We start from the raw sequence: 14,794 nt of genomic DNA, 5'->3' as shown, positions 1-14,794 counted from the left end.
ATATAGAATAAGAGAACAAGAAGAACATATGTTTAAAGAAGATTGGAAAATGTTTATTGAATATACGGGGGGGGGCACTTGAAAATGCTGGAAGTGTTAAGATAAATTCAACAGTGTAAATAAGTTTTGATGGAAGGAATAATGGAATACTGAATGGTTTTGTTGTTGTTTAGTCGTTTAGTTGTGTCCGACTCTTCATGACCCCATGGATCAGAGCACGCCAGGCACTCCTATCTTCCACTGCCTCCCGCAGTTTCGTCAGACTCATGTTTGTAGCTTCGAGAACACTGTCCAACCATCTCGTCCTCTGTCGTCCCCTTCTCCTTGTGCCCTCCATCTTTCCCAACATCAAGGTCTTTTCCAGGGAGTCTTCTCTTCTCATGAGGTGGCCAAAGTATTGGAGCCTCAGCTTCAGGATCTGTCCTTCCAGTGAGCACTCAGGGCTGATTTCCTTCAGAATGGATAGGTTTGATCTTCTTGCAGTCCATGGGACTCTCAAGAGTCTCCTCCAGCACCATAATTCAAAAGCATCAATTCTTCAGCGATCAGCCTTCTTTACGGTCCATAAAGTTTTGATGGAAGTAATAATGGAATACTGAATGGTTTTTAGTTTTATGTAAAATATGCAACTTTTATGTTATGCAAACTGAACCCATGGAAAGAAAAGGGAAGTCACTGACATTTTAAGGTTTTTTAAATGAATACCCTGAATTGTAAAACAGAAAACTGAATAAAATTATATATATAAAAAATAAATAGATGTTTCTAACCAACTTCTCCAGTAGCCCAGGCTGCATTCCCCCCCCAACCCCATCAAACAAACTCTCCCCACGTGACGTTTCTCCTCCATTACTTCCCTTCCGCGGCAGCGTGGGCGGAAAAGGCTGCTGCCAGCACCAAAAATGGCTCCGGCGGCGTCACTTTCCCCGCGAGAAAGATGTCGGGTGGGGCGTGCGCTGTCTTTGCAGTTCCTGCCTTTCCTTGCCCTGCTACGGTGGCCGCCGAGGGTCACGCGGAGCGTTTTCCTTCCCCGCTTTGAGGGATGCTGCAAATAGGAAAAGAAAGGTCCGCTTAGTTTCAGCTCCGCTTCCTTCTCTCCGCCCCGGGAAAGGCAGCAGCGCTTGGCTGTCATAATTCAAAAGGTTTCTGTCCCTGGAAGTGGAGGTTCCACTGGTAGAGCTCACTGCATGTTGCTTGGGGGGGCAGAGGGGGGGGGATACGTCCCTGCAATTTTTGATGCCCATCCAAGGTGCCAGCTTTCGACAACGAACTCAGACCTGGGCTAGATCAGTCGGTAGAGCATAGTCATTCTTAATCTCAGGGTCGTGGGTTCGAGTTTTGCACGTTGGGCAAAAGATTCCTGCACGGCAGGGGGTTGGACTAGATGACCCTTGGGTCCCTCCCAGCTCTACAGTTCTGTGATTCTAACAGTTTGAAGTTGCACCAAGAGCCCAGTCGCTTAGTGCAGCGGCGCCTAGTACTCCCAGCCTGTTGAGATCATGCAGGGGCCTTCGCTGCGCTCTTTTTGGCACCTGCTAAAAAAAAACCCCACTCCTATTTAGACGAGTCTCCCCAGATGCTCAGAAAGTTTTAATCTGCTTTTTTTTTTGTATTTTTACTTTTGTATGTTTTGAAGTAAGGGTTGTAATTCCCCCTCCCCTTGATTTTACTGTGCTATCTTTTGTAAACCGCTTTGAGGGATTTCAAAACAACAACAACAATCAAGCGGTGTATAAATCTTAGGACATAAATAAGTGTTTGGTGCTAAGAAGTAATTTGTTTTGTTTGGGCTGAATCTTCTGCCTGTCAGTTCCACTGGATGACTCCCAACTCCTCGTTTTAGCAGAGAACATTTTTCTCTCTCTTTCCTCTCTGCTTCCCTACACCTCTCTTCCTTCAAACATTTCGGTTTTCCTCTTAGGGTGATGTTTTCAATGCAAAATTTCCAGAATTGCATGAAAGTGTCTAAGTGTGCCTGTTTCTCATCGTGGGTAGGTGTCTTCTCAGTTTTGCACAAGGCAGCAAGTAGAGAGTAGACCCTGGAATATAATAAATTTCCACCAAGGCTTCCTACTAGGCTGGAATATGAAACTAGGCTTAATAGTGCAAGTTTATTCCACACTTTATTCCGTTTTCTTAGGCTGCCCTCCTTGTGTTTATTTACCAGGAAGTAAGTTCTATTGAACTCAATGAGACTTCCTTCTGAGTTGGCATGATAGGATTGCACTGTTAGTCTGTCTCCCTCTACAGAGGGAGGACTGGTCATACAGTCCTTTGAATTCCATAAACTTCGTCTTCAGTTATTAACGTGTGACATTCTGTGTTAACTGTGAATTGATGGAGAAAGTGAATTTATTCATTTATTTATTTTAAAGTGGGGGATTTATACAAGCCAATGTATCACCATTCTTTGACGCACTTCCTTTTGATAGGATGGAGAAAAAGAAAATTGTAATGAAATCCAACACGGCTGCTTCCAGCCTACTGAGAACCTTACATTCTCTCTATCAGTTTGGCCACTTCTGTGATGCAATAATATACACAGACCAGTTTGGCATCCAGGAGGAGTTTTTCGTTCACAAAGTTGTATTGGCTGCTTCCAGCAATTATTTTAGAAGCCTGTTCCTCACCGATGAGATGCTGAAAGCCAGAGATTGTCGGGTGACTCTCCAGGGTGTTCACACTGAAGAATTTGTCTGCTTCCTAAAGTTTGCCTACACAACAGAAGTAGAAATTGAAGAGGACAAACTGCACCGAATAAAGGAGGTAGCCGAAAGACTTGAATGCCAAGATTCTGCTTGATGTTTTTGAAGAAATGAAGGCTGCAGGAGACAATTTGGATCTGGGTGTTCATTCAGAAAGACATGAAGGCGGTAGGTCTGTCTGCAGTAAAACAAAACAAGTAGAAAACAAGGAACAGAGTGCTCCGTCCCGAATTTTGGCAGCGCCCATGAAGAGACAGCTTTGGGACCGAAAGAAGCACACAAAACTGACTGCCGTCTATGATGGTAGTGAAGGTAAACCTGGCCGTTCTGACAAATATGGTGTTGTGTTTGAGGGGCCCAAGACAGCACAGCAGCGTCAGCTGGATGTCATGAAATAGACATGCACGGCGCTCATACTATGAAGAATGTCAGCCCGCCGGGAAATAAGGCAGCAACCTGTCACTAAATCTGGTGGACTCCAAGGAAGCCTGCATTGTTACAAGCAAGATATTACCCGGCCAGGAGGAGGGTGAAAACGGCTTGAATCTTAGCGAAACCAAACTCAGGAAATCGCCGCGCAATGTATCAAAAGTCTTGCCCCAAACATACACATGTGACAAGTGCTGTCATTCCTTCCATTTTGCCAAGCAGTACCGGTCGCACATGGAACAAGAACATGACACAGATCTGGTGGTTCAATATAGCTGTGATATGTGTGGCCAACTCTTTCCCAGTTGCCAGGACCTAAGGCAACATAGGCTCACCGTTCACAACGATGAAAAGCAGTTCCCCTGCTTGTTGTGCGACAAAAGGTTTAAGTGCCAGAAAGACATCAGCCATCATATGCGGAGAGTGCATGAGAAGAAAAACAATCCTCAGAGGTGTCCCTACTGTGACAAGGTGATCAGCTCTAAATGTGGCTTGACGGTTCACATTCGAACACATACGGGAGAGAAGCCTTATAAGTGTGGAGGCTGCGCGGCAAGTTTTGCTCAGAGATCTGCCTTCACTACTCACGTAAGGTAAAGTCTTTGTTCATTTCAGAATATTGGGAGATAGTTTTCTGTCTTCATCTCTTTGCTTTTAGAAATTTTATCCAGAAGTGAATAGAAGTCTGCCAGCTTTAGAGGATTTGTTATAGGCTTTGCTTTAGAGCCAGTGTGGTGCAGTGGTTAAGAGCGGTGGACTCGTAATCTGGTGAACCAGGTTAACTTCCCTGCTCCTCCACATGCAGCTGCTGGGTGACCTTGGGCTAGTCACACTTCTCTGAAGTCTCTCAGCCTCACTCACCTCACAGAGTGTTTGTTGTGGAGGAGGAAGGGAAAGGAGATTGTTAGCCGCTTTGGGACTCTTTAAGGGGAGTGAAAGGCAGGGTATCAAGTCCAAACTCTTCTTCTTTTTCTTAAAAAAAAAGGTAAAGGACCCCTGACAGTTAAGTCCAGTCGCGAATGACTCTGGGGTTACAGTGCTCATCTCGCTTTACTGGCTGAGCGAGCCAACGTTTGTCTGCAGACAGTTTTTCAGGGTCATGTGGCCAGCATGACTAAGCCGCTTCTGGCAAAACCAGAGCAGTGCATGGAAACGCTGTTTACCTTCCTGCCAGAGTGGTACCTATTTATCTACTTGCACTTTGACGTGCTTTCAAACTGCTAGGTTGCCAGGAGCTGGAACTGAGCAATGGGAGCTCAGCCCCTCGCGGGGATTAGAACCGCCAACCTTCCGATCGGCAAGCCCAAGGCTCAGTGGTTTATACCACTGCGCCACCCGCATTCTTCTTGTTATTGCAGTGCTATTATACAAGCATATTCAAAGTTACATTTAGACAGTTCTATCAGTGTAAAAGTATTTGCTGCATGGCTTCCACAGCCAGTCTGTGAAGCCTACGGGCAGCACAATAAACTTTTCTTTCTTCCTTTTATAGCCTGGACAACGTGTGGCTCAGCAAACCAAACAGCCACAGTCAGAGAAACAAAGGTGCTGTGCTGCTCAGTTTGCTCTCCTTGTCAGCCGGCTCATACAAACTGCCTTGGAGTTTTTATGCCCTGTGCGTTGCTAGGGGTGATTATTATTGTCAGACTTTATACTTGGCTGCTGCTGCTCAGAACAAGATTATGAAATGATGCTTTACATCACAGTCCATTGCATCTCTTACTCAGAAGCAAACCCCACTAAGATCAACGGAATTTACTCCCAGGAATGTATTCTAGAATTGCAGGCTCTGCGTTTAACTTTGCCTTCATGATGTGTATTTGTCAATTTCCATTTTATTTTACTAAGCTTTTCTATCCCACCTTTCTAGAAAAAGAAACCTATCCAATGCAGCAGACAGGTCCAACCAATACATCAAAAATTACCAGTTTTTAAAACGAAAACAAAGTTAAGATGGTAAAGGTAAAGGGACTCCTGACCATTAGGTCCAGTCGTGACTGACTCTGGGCTCATCTCACTTTATTGGCCGAGGGAGCTGGCATACAGCTTAGGGTCATGTGGCCAGCATGACTAAGCTGCTTCAGGCAAACCAGAGCAGCACACGGAAACTCCGTCTACCTTCCCGCCAGAGTGGTACCAATTTATCTACTTGCACTTTGACGTGCTTTCGAACTGCTAGGTTGGCAGGAGCAGGAACCGAGCAACGGGAGCTCACCCCGTCACAGGGATTCAAACCGCCGACCTTCTGATCGGCAAGTCCTAGGCTCTGTGGTTTAACCCACAGCGCCACCTGCGTAGCAAACAGTAATTAAATATCATACCTGGAAATGCTTGCTGGAAAAAAAATCTTAGAATAGCACCTAGTGATGGGGGCAGCAATATCCTATGCATTTTGACTTAGAAGTCATTGGGGCTTACCCCATAGAAAGGAGGTTAGGGTTGTGGCCTTAGATGCTTTTCAATCGAATTTGCCCTTGTATGAATATATGGATTATTTGTGTATCTAGTATAGCCTGCGGGAAATTGTATCTAATATACAGGTGGCATTACTTTTTTTTTCCCCCGACAGAAAAATACATGAATCGGGACAAGACAGGAAACTCAGTCCAGATTACTGGATGATAGCCCCGCCAACAAAAAAAGCAGATGTTATAGAGAGCAAAGTTGACAAGAATAGCAAAACATACCCAAAGGTACCAAACAGCGACTTGCAAAGAGAACCTGTGGATGGAAAAACTCGAGAGCTTGAGGGAGAATCCAGGAATCTTCCTCCTTTGGAAGCAGAGTCTGAGAGGAAAGAGGAAAGTCAGGAGCAACGTGGTGATGCTGATATTCCAAGAGAAAAACCTGATGGACACAGGACTTTGGCTTCAGAAGACTGTGTAAAAGGAGAAAGGGACTGTGAAACAGAAGGAAGGGGCAGGGAAGAGAATGAGGCAGTCTCTTCCGAAGACATCGATGAGAATTCAAATGATCAAGACGCTGAAGAAAGCAAATCGGACGCCGGTTGCAAAGCGAGGGGCGTTGTGAACAAAAACGAGGGCGCCAAAAAATCGGCCTACGTTATAACGTGTACCAAATGTGCAGAGAAGTTCGTCTCGAGGAAGAAATACACTGACCACTGCAAAAACGTCCACCATTCTGTGCCTGGTAAGATTTATCAGTGTGACGTCTGTAGCAAGTCCTTCGCGAGTTACAACAGCTGGAAGGAACACAGGGCGAGTGTCCACACGGACGACAGGCAGTTTTCCTGCACCCTCTGCAACGCCACTTTTAAAAGGAAAAGGGATGTGAGGACCCACTATATGCGGAAACACGAAGGGAGAGTGAAGCGTCCCCTTTGCTCTGTCTGCGGGAAGATTTTGAGCTCAAGAACGGCGCTAGTGTTTCACATGAGGACCCACACAGGCGAGAAGCCGTACCAGTGCAGCATTTGTTGCTCGAGATTTGCTCAGCCATCCCAGCTCAAGATTCACACCAGGTAAGCCTGTTTTCTCTCTCTCTCTCTCTCTCTCTCTCTCTCTCTCTCTCTCTCTCTCTCTCTCGTCTTTTCTATCTTCTATCTTTAATTTTGCAAATTCTGCATGCATCAGAATTGGGTACTTACTTCTAACTCATATTGGCCATGCGTACAGGGGTACCTCAGGTTACATATGCTTCAGGTTACATACGCTTCAGGTTACAGACTCTTCTAACCCAGAAATAGTGCTTCAGGTTAAGAACTTCACTTCAGGATGAGAACAGAAATCTGGCTCCGGCGGCACGGCAGCAGCAGGAGGCCCCATTAGCTAAAGTGGTGCTTCAGGTTAAGAACAGTTTCAGATTAAGTACGGACCTCCAGAACGAAGTAAGTACTTAACCTGAGGTACCACTGCATTAACAAACAGTAAATGTTCTAATGAGTGTAGGTGTGGGGGTGGGGTGGAAGAGTGTGTAGCTGGCAACCTTCAGTAGTAGTTGTAATACAACTAGAACTAAATAGTTCTAGCATTTTTTAAATGCTAGAAACCGCTTAAACACACAAATATACAAAGCAGCTCTTGGACCAACTCCAAATGGGAGGAGAGGTGGGGACTGACTTTCCATGCTTCGAAATTTCTGGTAACGTTACATGATTTCTGCTGCTACCTCAATGGGGGCAGGTTTAAAAATCTCTTTCCTTGAGCTGGGGCTCCCTTCTCTATTTGTTCTCAGTAGGTCTTAAATCAGGAGAACTTCCAGTGTTGCTGGACTTACAACTTCTGATTGTAATTTTGTCTGGCGCATGCCATTTTGTGGTATTTTTACAAAAGTGTGGTTTATATTTGTCTAAATAAATAAAAACTAAGACCCCCTCAGCATTCCAGCTGAGGGCTAGTGGACGTTGGCATCCAAGAACGCTTGGAGACTCGAAGGTTCTCCCATTCCATCTCAAATTATCCTGTACTGATTTTTTAAATTTTATTTTAATTAAGTCTGCTGTTATTGTTTGTACTCTAAAGCAGACATAGGCAAACGCCAGCCCTCCAGATGTTTGGGACTACAATTCCCATCATCCTAGCTAGGGGTGATGGGAATTGTAGTCCTAAACATCTGGAGGGCCGGAGTTTGCCTAAGCCTGCTCTAGAGGAATGAGAAATCTGACTTTTTTCTTTTCTTATTTGACAACTCTATCTTTGATACATTAAACATTAGGAAGAACTTCCTGACAGTAAGAGCTGTTCGACAGTGGAGTTTGCTGCCAAGGAGTGTGGTGGAGTCTCCTTCTTTGGAGATCTTTAAGCAGAGGCTTGACAACCATATGTCAGGAGTGCTCTGATGGTGTTTCCTGCTTGGCAGGGGGTTGGACTCGATGGCCCTTGTGGTCTCTTCCAACTCTATGATTCTATGATACTTTTTTTTGCTGTAGCCATAGAATCGTATAGCCAGAAAGTGCCTGAAGATCATTTAGTCCAAGTCCCCAGGCTATGGCAGGAGTCATTTCCCGAGAAGTTCTCTGCCGCTTGCCTTGGGTGGTGGCAGGGAGGTGAGGGAGAGGGGTGGAATACTGGCAAACTATCTGTAATATTTACTAAGCAGGACATGTCACTCTTCACATGTTTTGTCAGCGTTTTCATATTTCTTTGACTGCAGGTCCCATACAGGTGAAAAGCCATACGTCTGTGAGGATTGTGGAGCTTGCTTTGTAGATAAAGGCAAGCTTACTGGCCACAAGAGGACACATACAGGTATAATAATAATAATAATAATAATAATAATAATAATAATAATAATTTATTACTTATACCCCGCCCATCTGGCTGAGTTTCCCCAGCCACTCTGGGCGGCTCCCAATCAAATGTTAAAAACAGTACAGCATTCAATATTAAAAACTTCCCTAAACAGGGCTGCCTTCAGATGTCCTTTAAAGATAGGATAGCTGCTTATTTCCATCACATCTGAAGGGAGGGCGTTCCACAGGGCGGGTGCCACTACCGAGAAGGCCCTCTGTCTGGTTCCCTGTAACCTCACTTCTCGCAATGAGGGAACCGCCAGAAGGCCCTCGGCGCTGGATCTCAGTGTCCAGGCTGAACGATGGGGGTGGAGACGCTCCTTCAGGTATACAGGTAAGCGTTTAAATCCAGTCCTTGGATGTGGCAGAGGTTAATGCCGATCCATGCATTTTGATTTATTCTGATTACAATCCTGCATTGCCGGGGGTTGGGCTAGATGACCGTTGGGGTCCCTTCCAGCTCTACGATTTTATGACTTTTCATGAATTACAGATAAGTAGTTGAAAAGGATGATGGTGGGGGAGGTTACCAGATTTCCTGTGAGGCATAACTCTTAAGCTGCCTCTCATTCACTTACTCTAGCCTGTTCTATCGGGTTGAACTACATGTTACACTGTGATCAGGAATAAGACAGCACACACATTTCTACACTCTCCACAAATGGCCACCTCCCCAGGCTTCTGTGGCATTGACCACACAGAAAAAGATGTGTAACTGTTGCAGCAGAGGCTTAAAGGATCATATACCCCAGGAGCAGAAAGAGAGGCAACTATTTTTGGGAAGGTAGAGAGTGTAGAACAGATCTCCTGGACCAGGGAAGGGAATGTGTGGCCCATCAATGGAAGTAGATCGCAAATGTGTGTCTATGCACTGTGCGACTACAGCCACACGGATGCTACTAGCGCAGAGATGGAAAGAAGACAAAGTCCCTACCAGAGAGGAGTGGCAAACTAAGCTGTTGGAGTAGGCCTAAAAGGCAAAACTGACCAGAAAGCTCAGGAACCAAAAAGACCAAATCTTTAATAAAGATATACTGGTAGAGCACTGTAAGCAGATGAAAAAATTAGCAGGATTGCAATAATAATAAGAATAAGAATAATAAGAATAATAATACAAAGATTAAAAATACATCAAAATGTCACACATTAAAAACTTCCCTGAACAGGGCTGCCTTCAGATGTATTCTAAATGTCAGGTAGTTGTAATGTAGCAAATGTAGCAAATTTTATGGACAAAATGGAGAGACATAAAATATGGAATACTAAACAATATGCAGTTGAAAAGGTTGACAATAGGACCCATGGAGGGGAAGTCCAGAGATTCAGAGAAATCTCTAAATATGGATATGTATTTTGTATTGTTATAATTCTATACTTCTAAATTCAAATGAAAATTATTTCTCTCTCTCTCTCTCTCTCTCTCTCTCTCTCTCTCTCTCACACACACACACACACACACACACACACTGGCCTTTCTAGTGTCCCACTGAATACGTAGCTGTTCAAAGGTTGTTGGGACACCCAACTGCTGTCCCGGGCCCAGAGTGGGGTAAAAAGTAAATAAATAAATGGCATCCCCAGGCGGCCTAGCCAATGCTCAGGGATGATAGGAATTGTAGTCCAACAACATCTGGAGAGGCTCCCCATCCCTGGACGTTCTTTGGACGTCTCCTGTGGGTGATCATCAGCGTAGGTAACGGTCAGTAACATAATTCTACCACCATTCATTTCCTTTGCAGGAGAGCGTCTGTTCAAGTGTGATGTCTGTGGAAAACATTTTTCTACCAACGAATACTTGAAATGCCATAAGCGCTGCCACATGGGAGCCAAGCCATACAAGTGTGATGTGTGTGGGAAAACGTTTGGACTGAGGGCCTCATTAGCCCAACACAGTAACGTTCATGCAGGTAATAAATCCCTTCCCAGTGGGGGTGGTGGAGATGGATCGTGTTGATGAAAGTCTCTGTCACATGCAGCGTTCATTCTGTGCAAGTACAGCGTAAGAATCCAGAATCTGTCCCAGACCACAGTTGGCAATGTGCCTTGCATATTTATTTAAATATGATGCAAGAATCGTCATGTGGAAATACTACCGTATTTTTCACTCTATAAGACGCACCAGACCACAAGACGCACCTAGCTTTTGGAGGAGGAAAACAAGAAAAAAAATATTCTGTATCTCAGAAGCCAGAACAGCAAGAGGGATCGCTGCGCAGTGAAAGCAGCAATCCCTCTTGCTGTTCTGGCTTCTGGGATAGCTGCGCAGCCTGCATTCGCTCCATAAGACGCACACATATTTCCCCTTTTTAGGAGGGAAAAAGTGAGTCTTATAGAGCAAAAAATACATATTTAAATATGATACAAGAATTGTCATGTGGAAATACTTCGTTAGTTAAATACTTTCAGTACAATTTATGTTCTAAGGAGATCGTTACATGTGTACATGAGCTAGGGTGCTCTGGGCTAAATTTCAAACTTTATTTCATTCCAGGCAAAGGGGGACAATGTATTTCCTTGAGAGTCACTGAAAATTAAATAGATCTGTGTGCTCTAGCTTCCCCGAATGCTCACCTTTCAGAACCTTGAGTTCTTGTTGGGTATGCGGCAGCATTTGTAAAACTCTGACAGCCGCAAAAAACTTGGGTTTTCAGTTTTCCCTACCTGGCAATATCTTTCCTTGATGAAAGCCAAGTTGTGTAGAGTCTGTGGGCAAGCAGCTTCACCACTCCACAGATCTCTCATTGCTTCCAAAAGATGGACATATTCACAGTTTACTCTGATGAGAACCTGCAGTGTTCAGAAATAGCATGGGGGGGAATGAGGCCTATTTCCAGCAGCAGAGGGTAGTTCTGTAAGTAGAACTGATCATGTGAAAACTACAAAGAGGAACCCAGCTTTTCCCTGTGTTGTTCTCCTGCCATAGTACTGCCCTCAAGGCATCAGTCGCATTCATGCCTTACATGAAAATCACTCTTATCCCAGTCATGGTTGTGAATCCTGTGAACTGTAGCGCTGAGAGTTGGAAATCCCTTACAGAGTTACGATTCTCAGCTTTGTTGTTTAACAGCTGCTGTGTCTGTTGGCTTCTGTCTCTCTCCTGTTTCGAACTTACCGTATTTTTACTCCATAAGACACACCTGACCCTAAGACGCACCTAGTTTTTAGAGGAGGAAAACAAGAAAAAATATTTTGAATGAAACAGTGGATGTATGGTTTTTGTGGTTCATGCTGTGGCCACAGACATGTGATTTGACGGTGAATTTGGGGTGATCCGATGCAAAAATCCTGAGAATCCATGTTGATCTGTGCTTTGTAACCACGTTTTTGCGCCATTGCGGCCCCACAAAACAGTGGATGCGTGTGTTTTTTGGTGCAGGCTGTAGCCATGGACATGCTATGTGATCTGATGGTGAATTTGGGGTGACCCAATGCAAAAATCCTGAGGATCCATGGGCTTTTACCTACCCCCTCCCAGGCAGCCTCCTTTATCTCTGCGTCCTTTATCTCTTTCCCCGATCGCTTGCCGATCAGCTGCTTCCTTTCAACACTCCCTTGCCTCTTATTTGCCTTAGTGTCTTTTCCTTAGCTGGAGCAGTTTTTTTTGCTCCTCCTTTTCTTCTAATTTCTCTCCTTATTGCTTTAGCCTTCCTGTTTTCCCCCTTTGCAAGTTTGTTGTCTTTACCTCCCCCCTCCCAGGCAGCCTCCTTTGTTGCTAGCATCCCTTATCTCGCTGCCAATCGCTTGCCGATCCGCAGCTTGCTTTTTGCCCCTGGGCAATTTGGCTCCAGGGACCACACATTCGCTCCATAAGACACACAGACATTTCTCCTTACTTTTTAGGAAGAAAAAATTGTGTCTTATGGAGCGAAAAATACGGTACTTTGTTTTCTGATACCAGTATGTGTTCACCTTACAAGCCACTAAGTAGACCCAAAATGGGTCTAAAGTTGAGAGAGAAATAAGATTTTGTAAATACACCCCAACATTTGTGAGGTCTGTTTTGTTTTCTCAGAGACTCCTCCTTATTTCTGTGAGCAGTGTGGAAAGACCTTTACTCAGCAAGGAGCCCTGAGGCGTCACCAGCGTATTCACACTGGAGAAAAACCCTACAAGTGCAGGGCCTGTGAAAGGACCTTCACAGATCTGTCTACCCTGAGAAGGCATGTCCTGGTATGTTCTCCAGTTTGCCCCATACATTTTAATAGGGATGGGCAGGCAAACCAGCTTAATACTCTTTGAGTATAAAAAATATTTGCCATGACAGAGCCTTTAATCCCAGAGGGGCCTGTCATTTAATGACAGAGCCTTTAATCCCAGAGGGGCCTTTAGTCCACATTGCTTTGTTTTTTAAAAAAATTGGTCTAGTTAGTTTAAGGTCTTTATGATTGCTCTAATCAGGTCAGAACTTGAATAACAACAGTATTTTTTTGTCTTGTTTTCTTCCCCTGCTATAGGTACACGATCGGAATGCTCACTGGAGGACTTTCTTAATAGATCTTACCATCAAAAAGGATCACAACTGGTCCAAAATAGAGCCTTTTTCTAATATCCGTATGGGAGAGGACTCTAATCTGGTTTGGTCCGACGGCCAAAGTAAACTTTATAAACCAGAGAGCACCAGTGTAAAAAAAGCGGAACACATATCATGTGGTAGTAGTAATGCCAGAGATCCTGACCATTCGCTTACGTATTTATAGCTCTGTAGAGTGAAGGCAAAATGCAGGCGTAAAACATTTTGCATCTCTCTCATGTGCCCCTTATGGGCAAGCATCCTCCATCTGCCTACAAGTTCTACAGAGAAGACACACTAAGAGTTCAGCATCTTCAGAGCTGAGAGGCAGCCACTGGGCAGCATAGACATTGTTGTGGAATTGCTTGTGAATGGGTCATTTCTTAGTAGCTTGGATGCTGGCTTCGCTAATAGCTATTTAGGAGTCAGAAGAGATGCTTTCAGAGCTCAAAATGAGTAGATACGGTGAGATATGCAGAACTAGCACAGCTGGCTTCAGCAGCAGTACAGAAGCATCTTCATAAGTTTTTAAAAAATCAAGACCCTTTTTTGGGCTGCTTTTATAATACTGCCAAGGAGGCTGTGGGCCGTGTTCGATTCCAATAGAGGGATGTCTCTGCTCAGAGATGCATAAGATCTTTGCAATGTACCTATGAGGACAGGCTCCGTGGTTCTGGCGCTGAGGGGAATAGCTCTGCACTACTAGAAGTGCTCTTTATTATTCTCATTTCAGTTTTTAAAGAAATGGCATGGGCAAAGATGCGAAAGAGCTATGCTTAATGCAGGTGGTTAAAGCCGGGAGTCGCAGAGGCTAAGACAAGGCCAATAAGGCCCCTCCAAACTGGTAAAACAAAATATTAAAATAACAAAAGCAGTTTAGCACATGTAAGTATAGGGTGATGCACACTGAGGCAAAACACTTCACATTGCACTTAATGGAGTGTGATCTGGTGTTGACTGACCAGAAATGAGATACTGGTGGATAAACTCAATGAAAAGTGTGCAGCAGCAGGGAGGCAAATAGAATAGAAACACCCAATATCATTCATGTATTTTATACAAATCTTTGGGGCAGGCACACTTGGAATACTGTGTACAGTTCTGCATTGTGAAAAGAATATTGTGGAACTGGAGAACGTGCAGAAAAGGGCAACCCAAACAATTGTGAGGCTGGAGCAGCTCCTCTGTAAGGAAACGTTGCAATATTTGGGGCTTTTTTGTTCAGAAAACAGGTTAGGGGGCATATGAAAGAGGGGCATGTGGAGAATAATACTAGAGCCATCCCATGAAGATGCAGGACAGACTAAAAGTGGGTATTTCTTCACACAGCACGTTGTTCAATTACAGAATTCTCTCCCACAAGTTGTAGTAAAAGCCACCGAGTTAGATGGTTTTAAAGGGGATTGGACCATTTTATGGAGGATAAGTCTGCAAGTGGCTACTAGTCATGATGGCTGTGTGCCGTCTCCAGGATCAAATACTGTGTACCACCTCCATGTCTTTGAATACCAGCTGTTGAGGAAACAAGATAAGAAAATACAGTGGTGCCTCGCAAGACGAAATTAATCCTTTCCGTTAGGCTCTTCGTATAGCAGTTTTTTCGTCTTGCGAAGCAAGCCCATTGACAGCTTAGCGGATTAGCGCTATTAGCGGTTTAGCGGCTTTTAGCGATCAGTTGTTAAGCGGCTTATCAGCGAATCAGCTGATAAGCGGCTTAGCAGCTTAGGAAAAGGGGGGGAGGGAAAAAACCCCGCAGGAACTCGCAAGACATTTTCATCTTGCGAAGCAAGCCCATAGGGAAATTCGTTTTGCGAAGCGCCTCCAAAACGGAAAACCCTTTCGTCTAGCGGGCTTTCTGTCTTGCGAGGCGTTCGTCTTGCGGGGCACCACTGTAACGTA

General features: G+C 44.6%; 1 protein-coding gene across 1 annotated transcript; it reads left to right on the top strand.

Moving 5' to 3' along the window:
* The first annotated feature begins 944 nt into the window (after nucleotides 1-944).
* On the top strand, nucleotides 945-14,428 carry LOC309366972 (uncharacterized protein). The gene is given in 10 exon segments (XM_081906112.1): nucleotides 945-1,142; nucleotides 2,433-2,793; nucleotides 2,795-3,052; nucleotides 3,058-3,163; nucleotides 3,166-3,727; nucleotides 5,704-6,615; nucleotides 8,247-8,341; nucleotides 10,125-10,292; nucleotides 12,398-12,555; nucleotides 12,840-14,428. Coding segments are annotated over 9 exon segments (2,862 nt in total). The 5' UTR covers nucleotides 945-1,142; nucleotide 2,433; the 3' UTR covers nucleotides 13,083-14,428.
* The last annotated feature ends 366 nt before the right edge of the window (nucleotides 14,429-14,794 follow it).

This window comes from Podarcis melisellensis, assembly GCF_964234715.1.
Source record: "Podarcis melisellensis genome assembly, chromosome: 3".
Classification (NCBI taxonomy): domain Eukaryota; kingdom Metazoa; phylum Chordata; class Lepidosauria; order Squamata; family Lacertidae; genus Podarcis; species Podarcis melisellensis.
The sequence above is the reverse complement of the archived record's forward strand: the minus strand, read 5'-3'. Positions and strand labels throughout refer to the sequence as shown.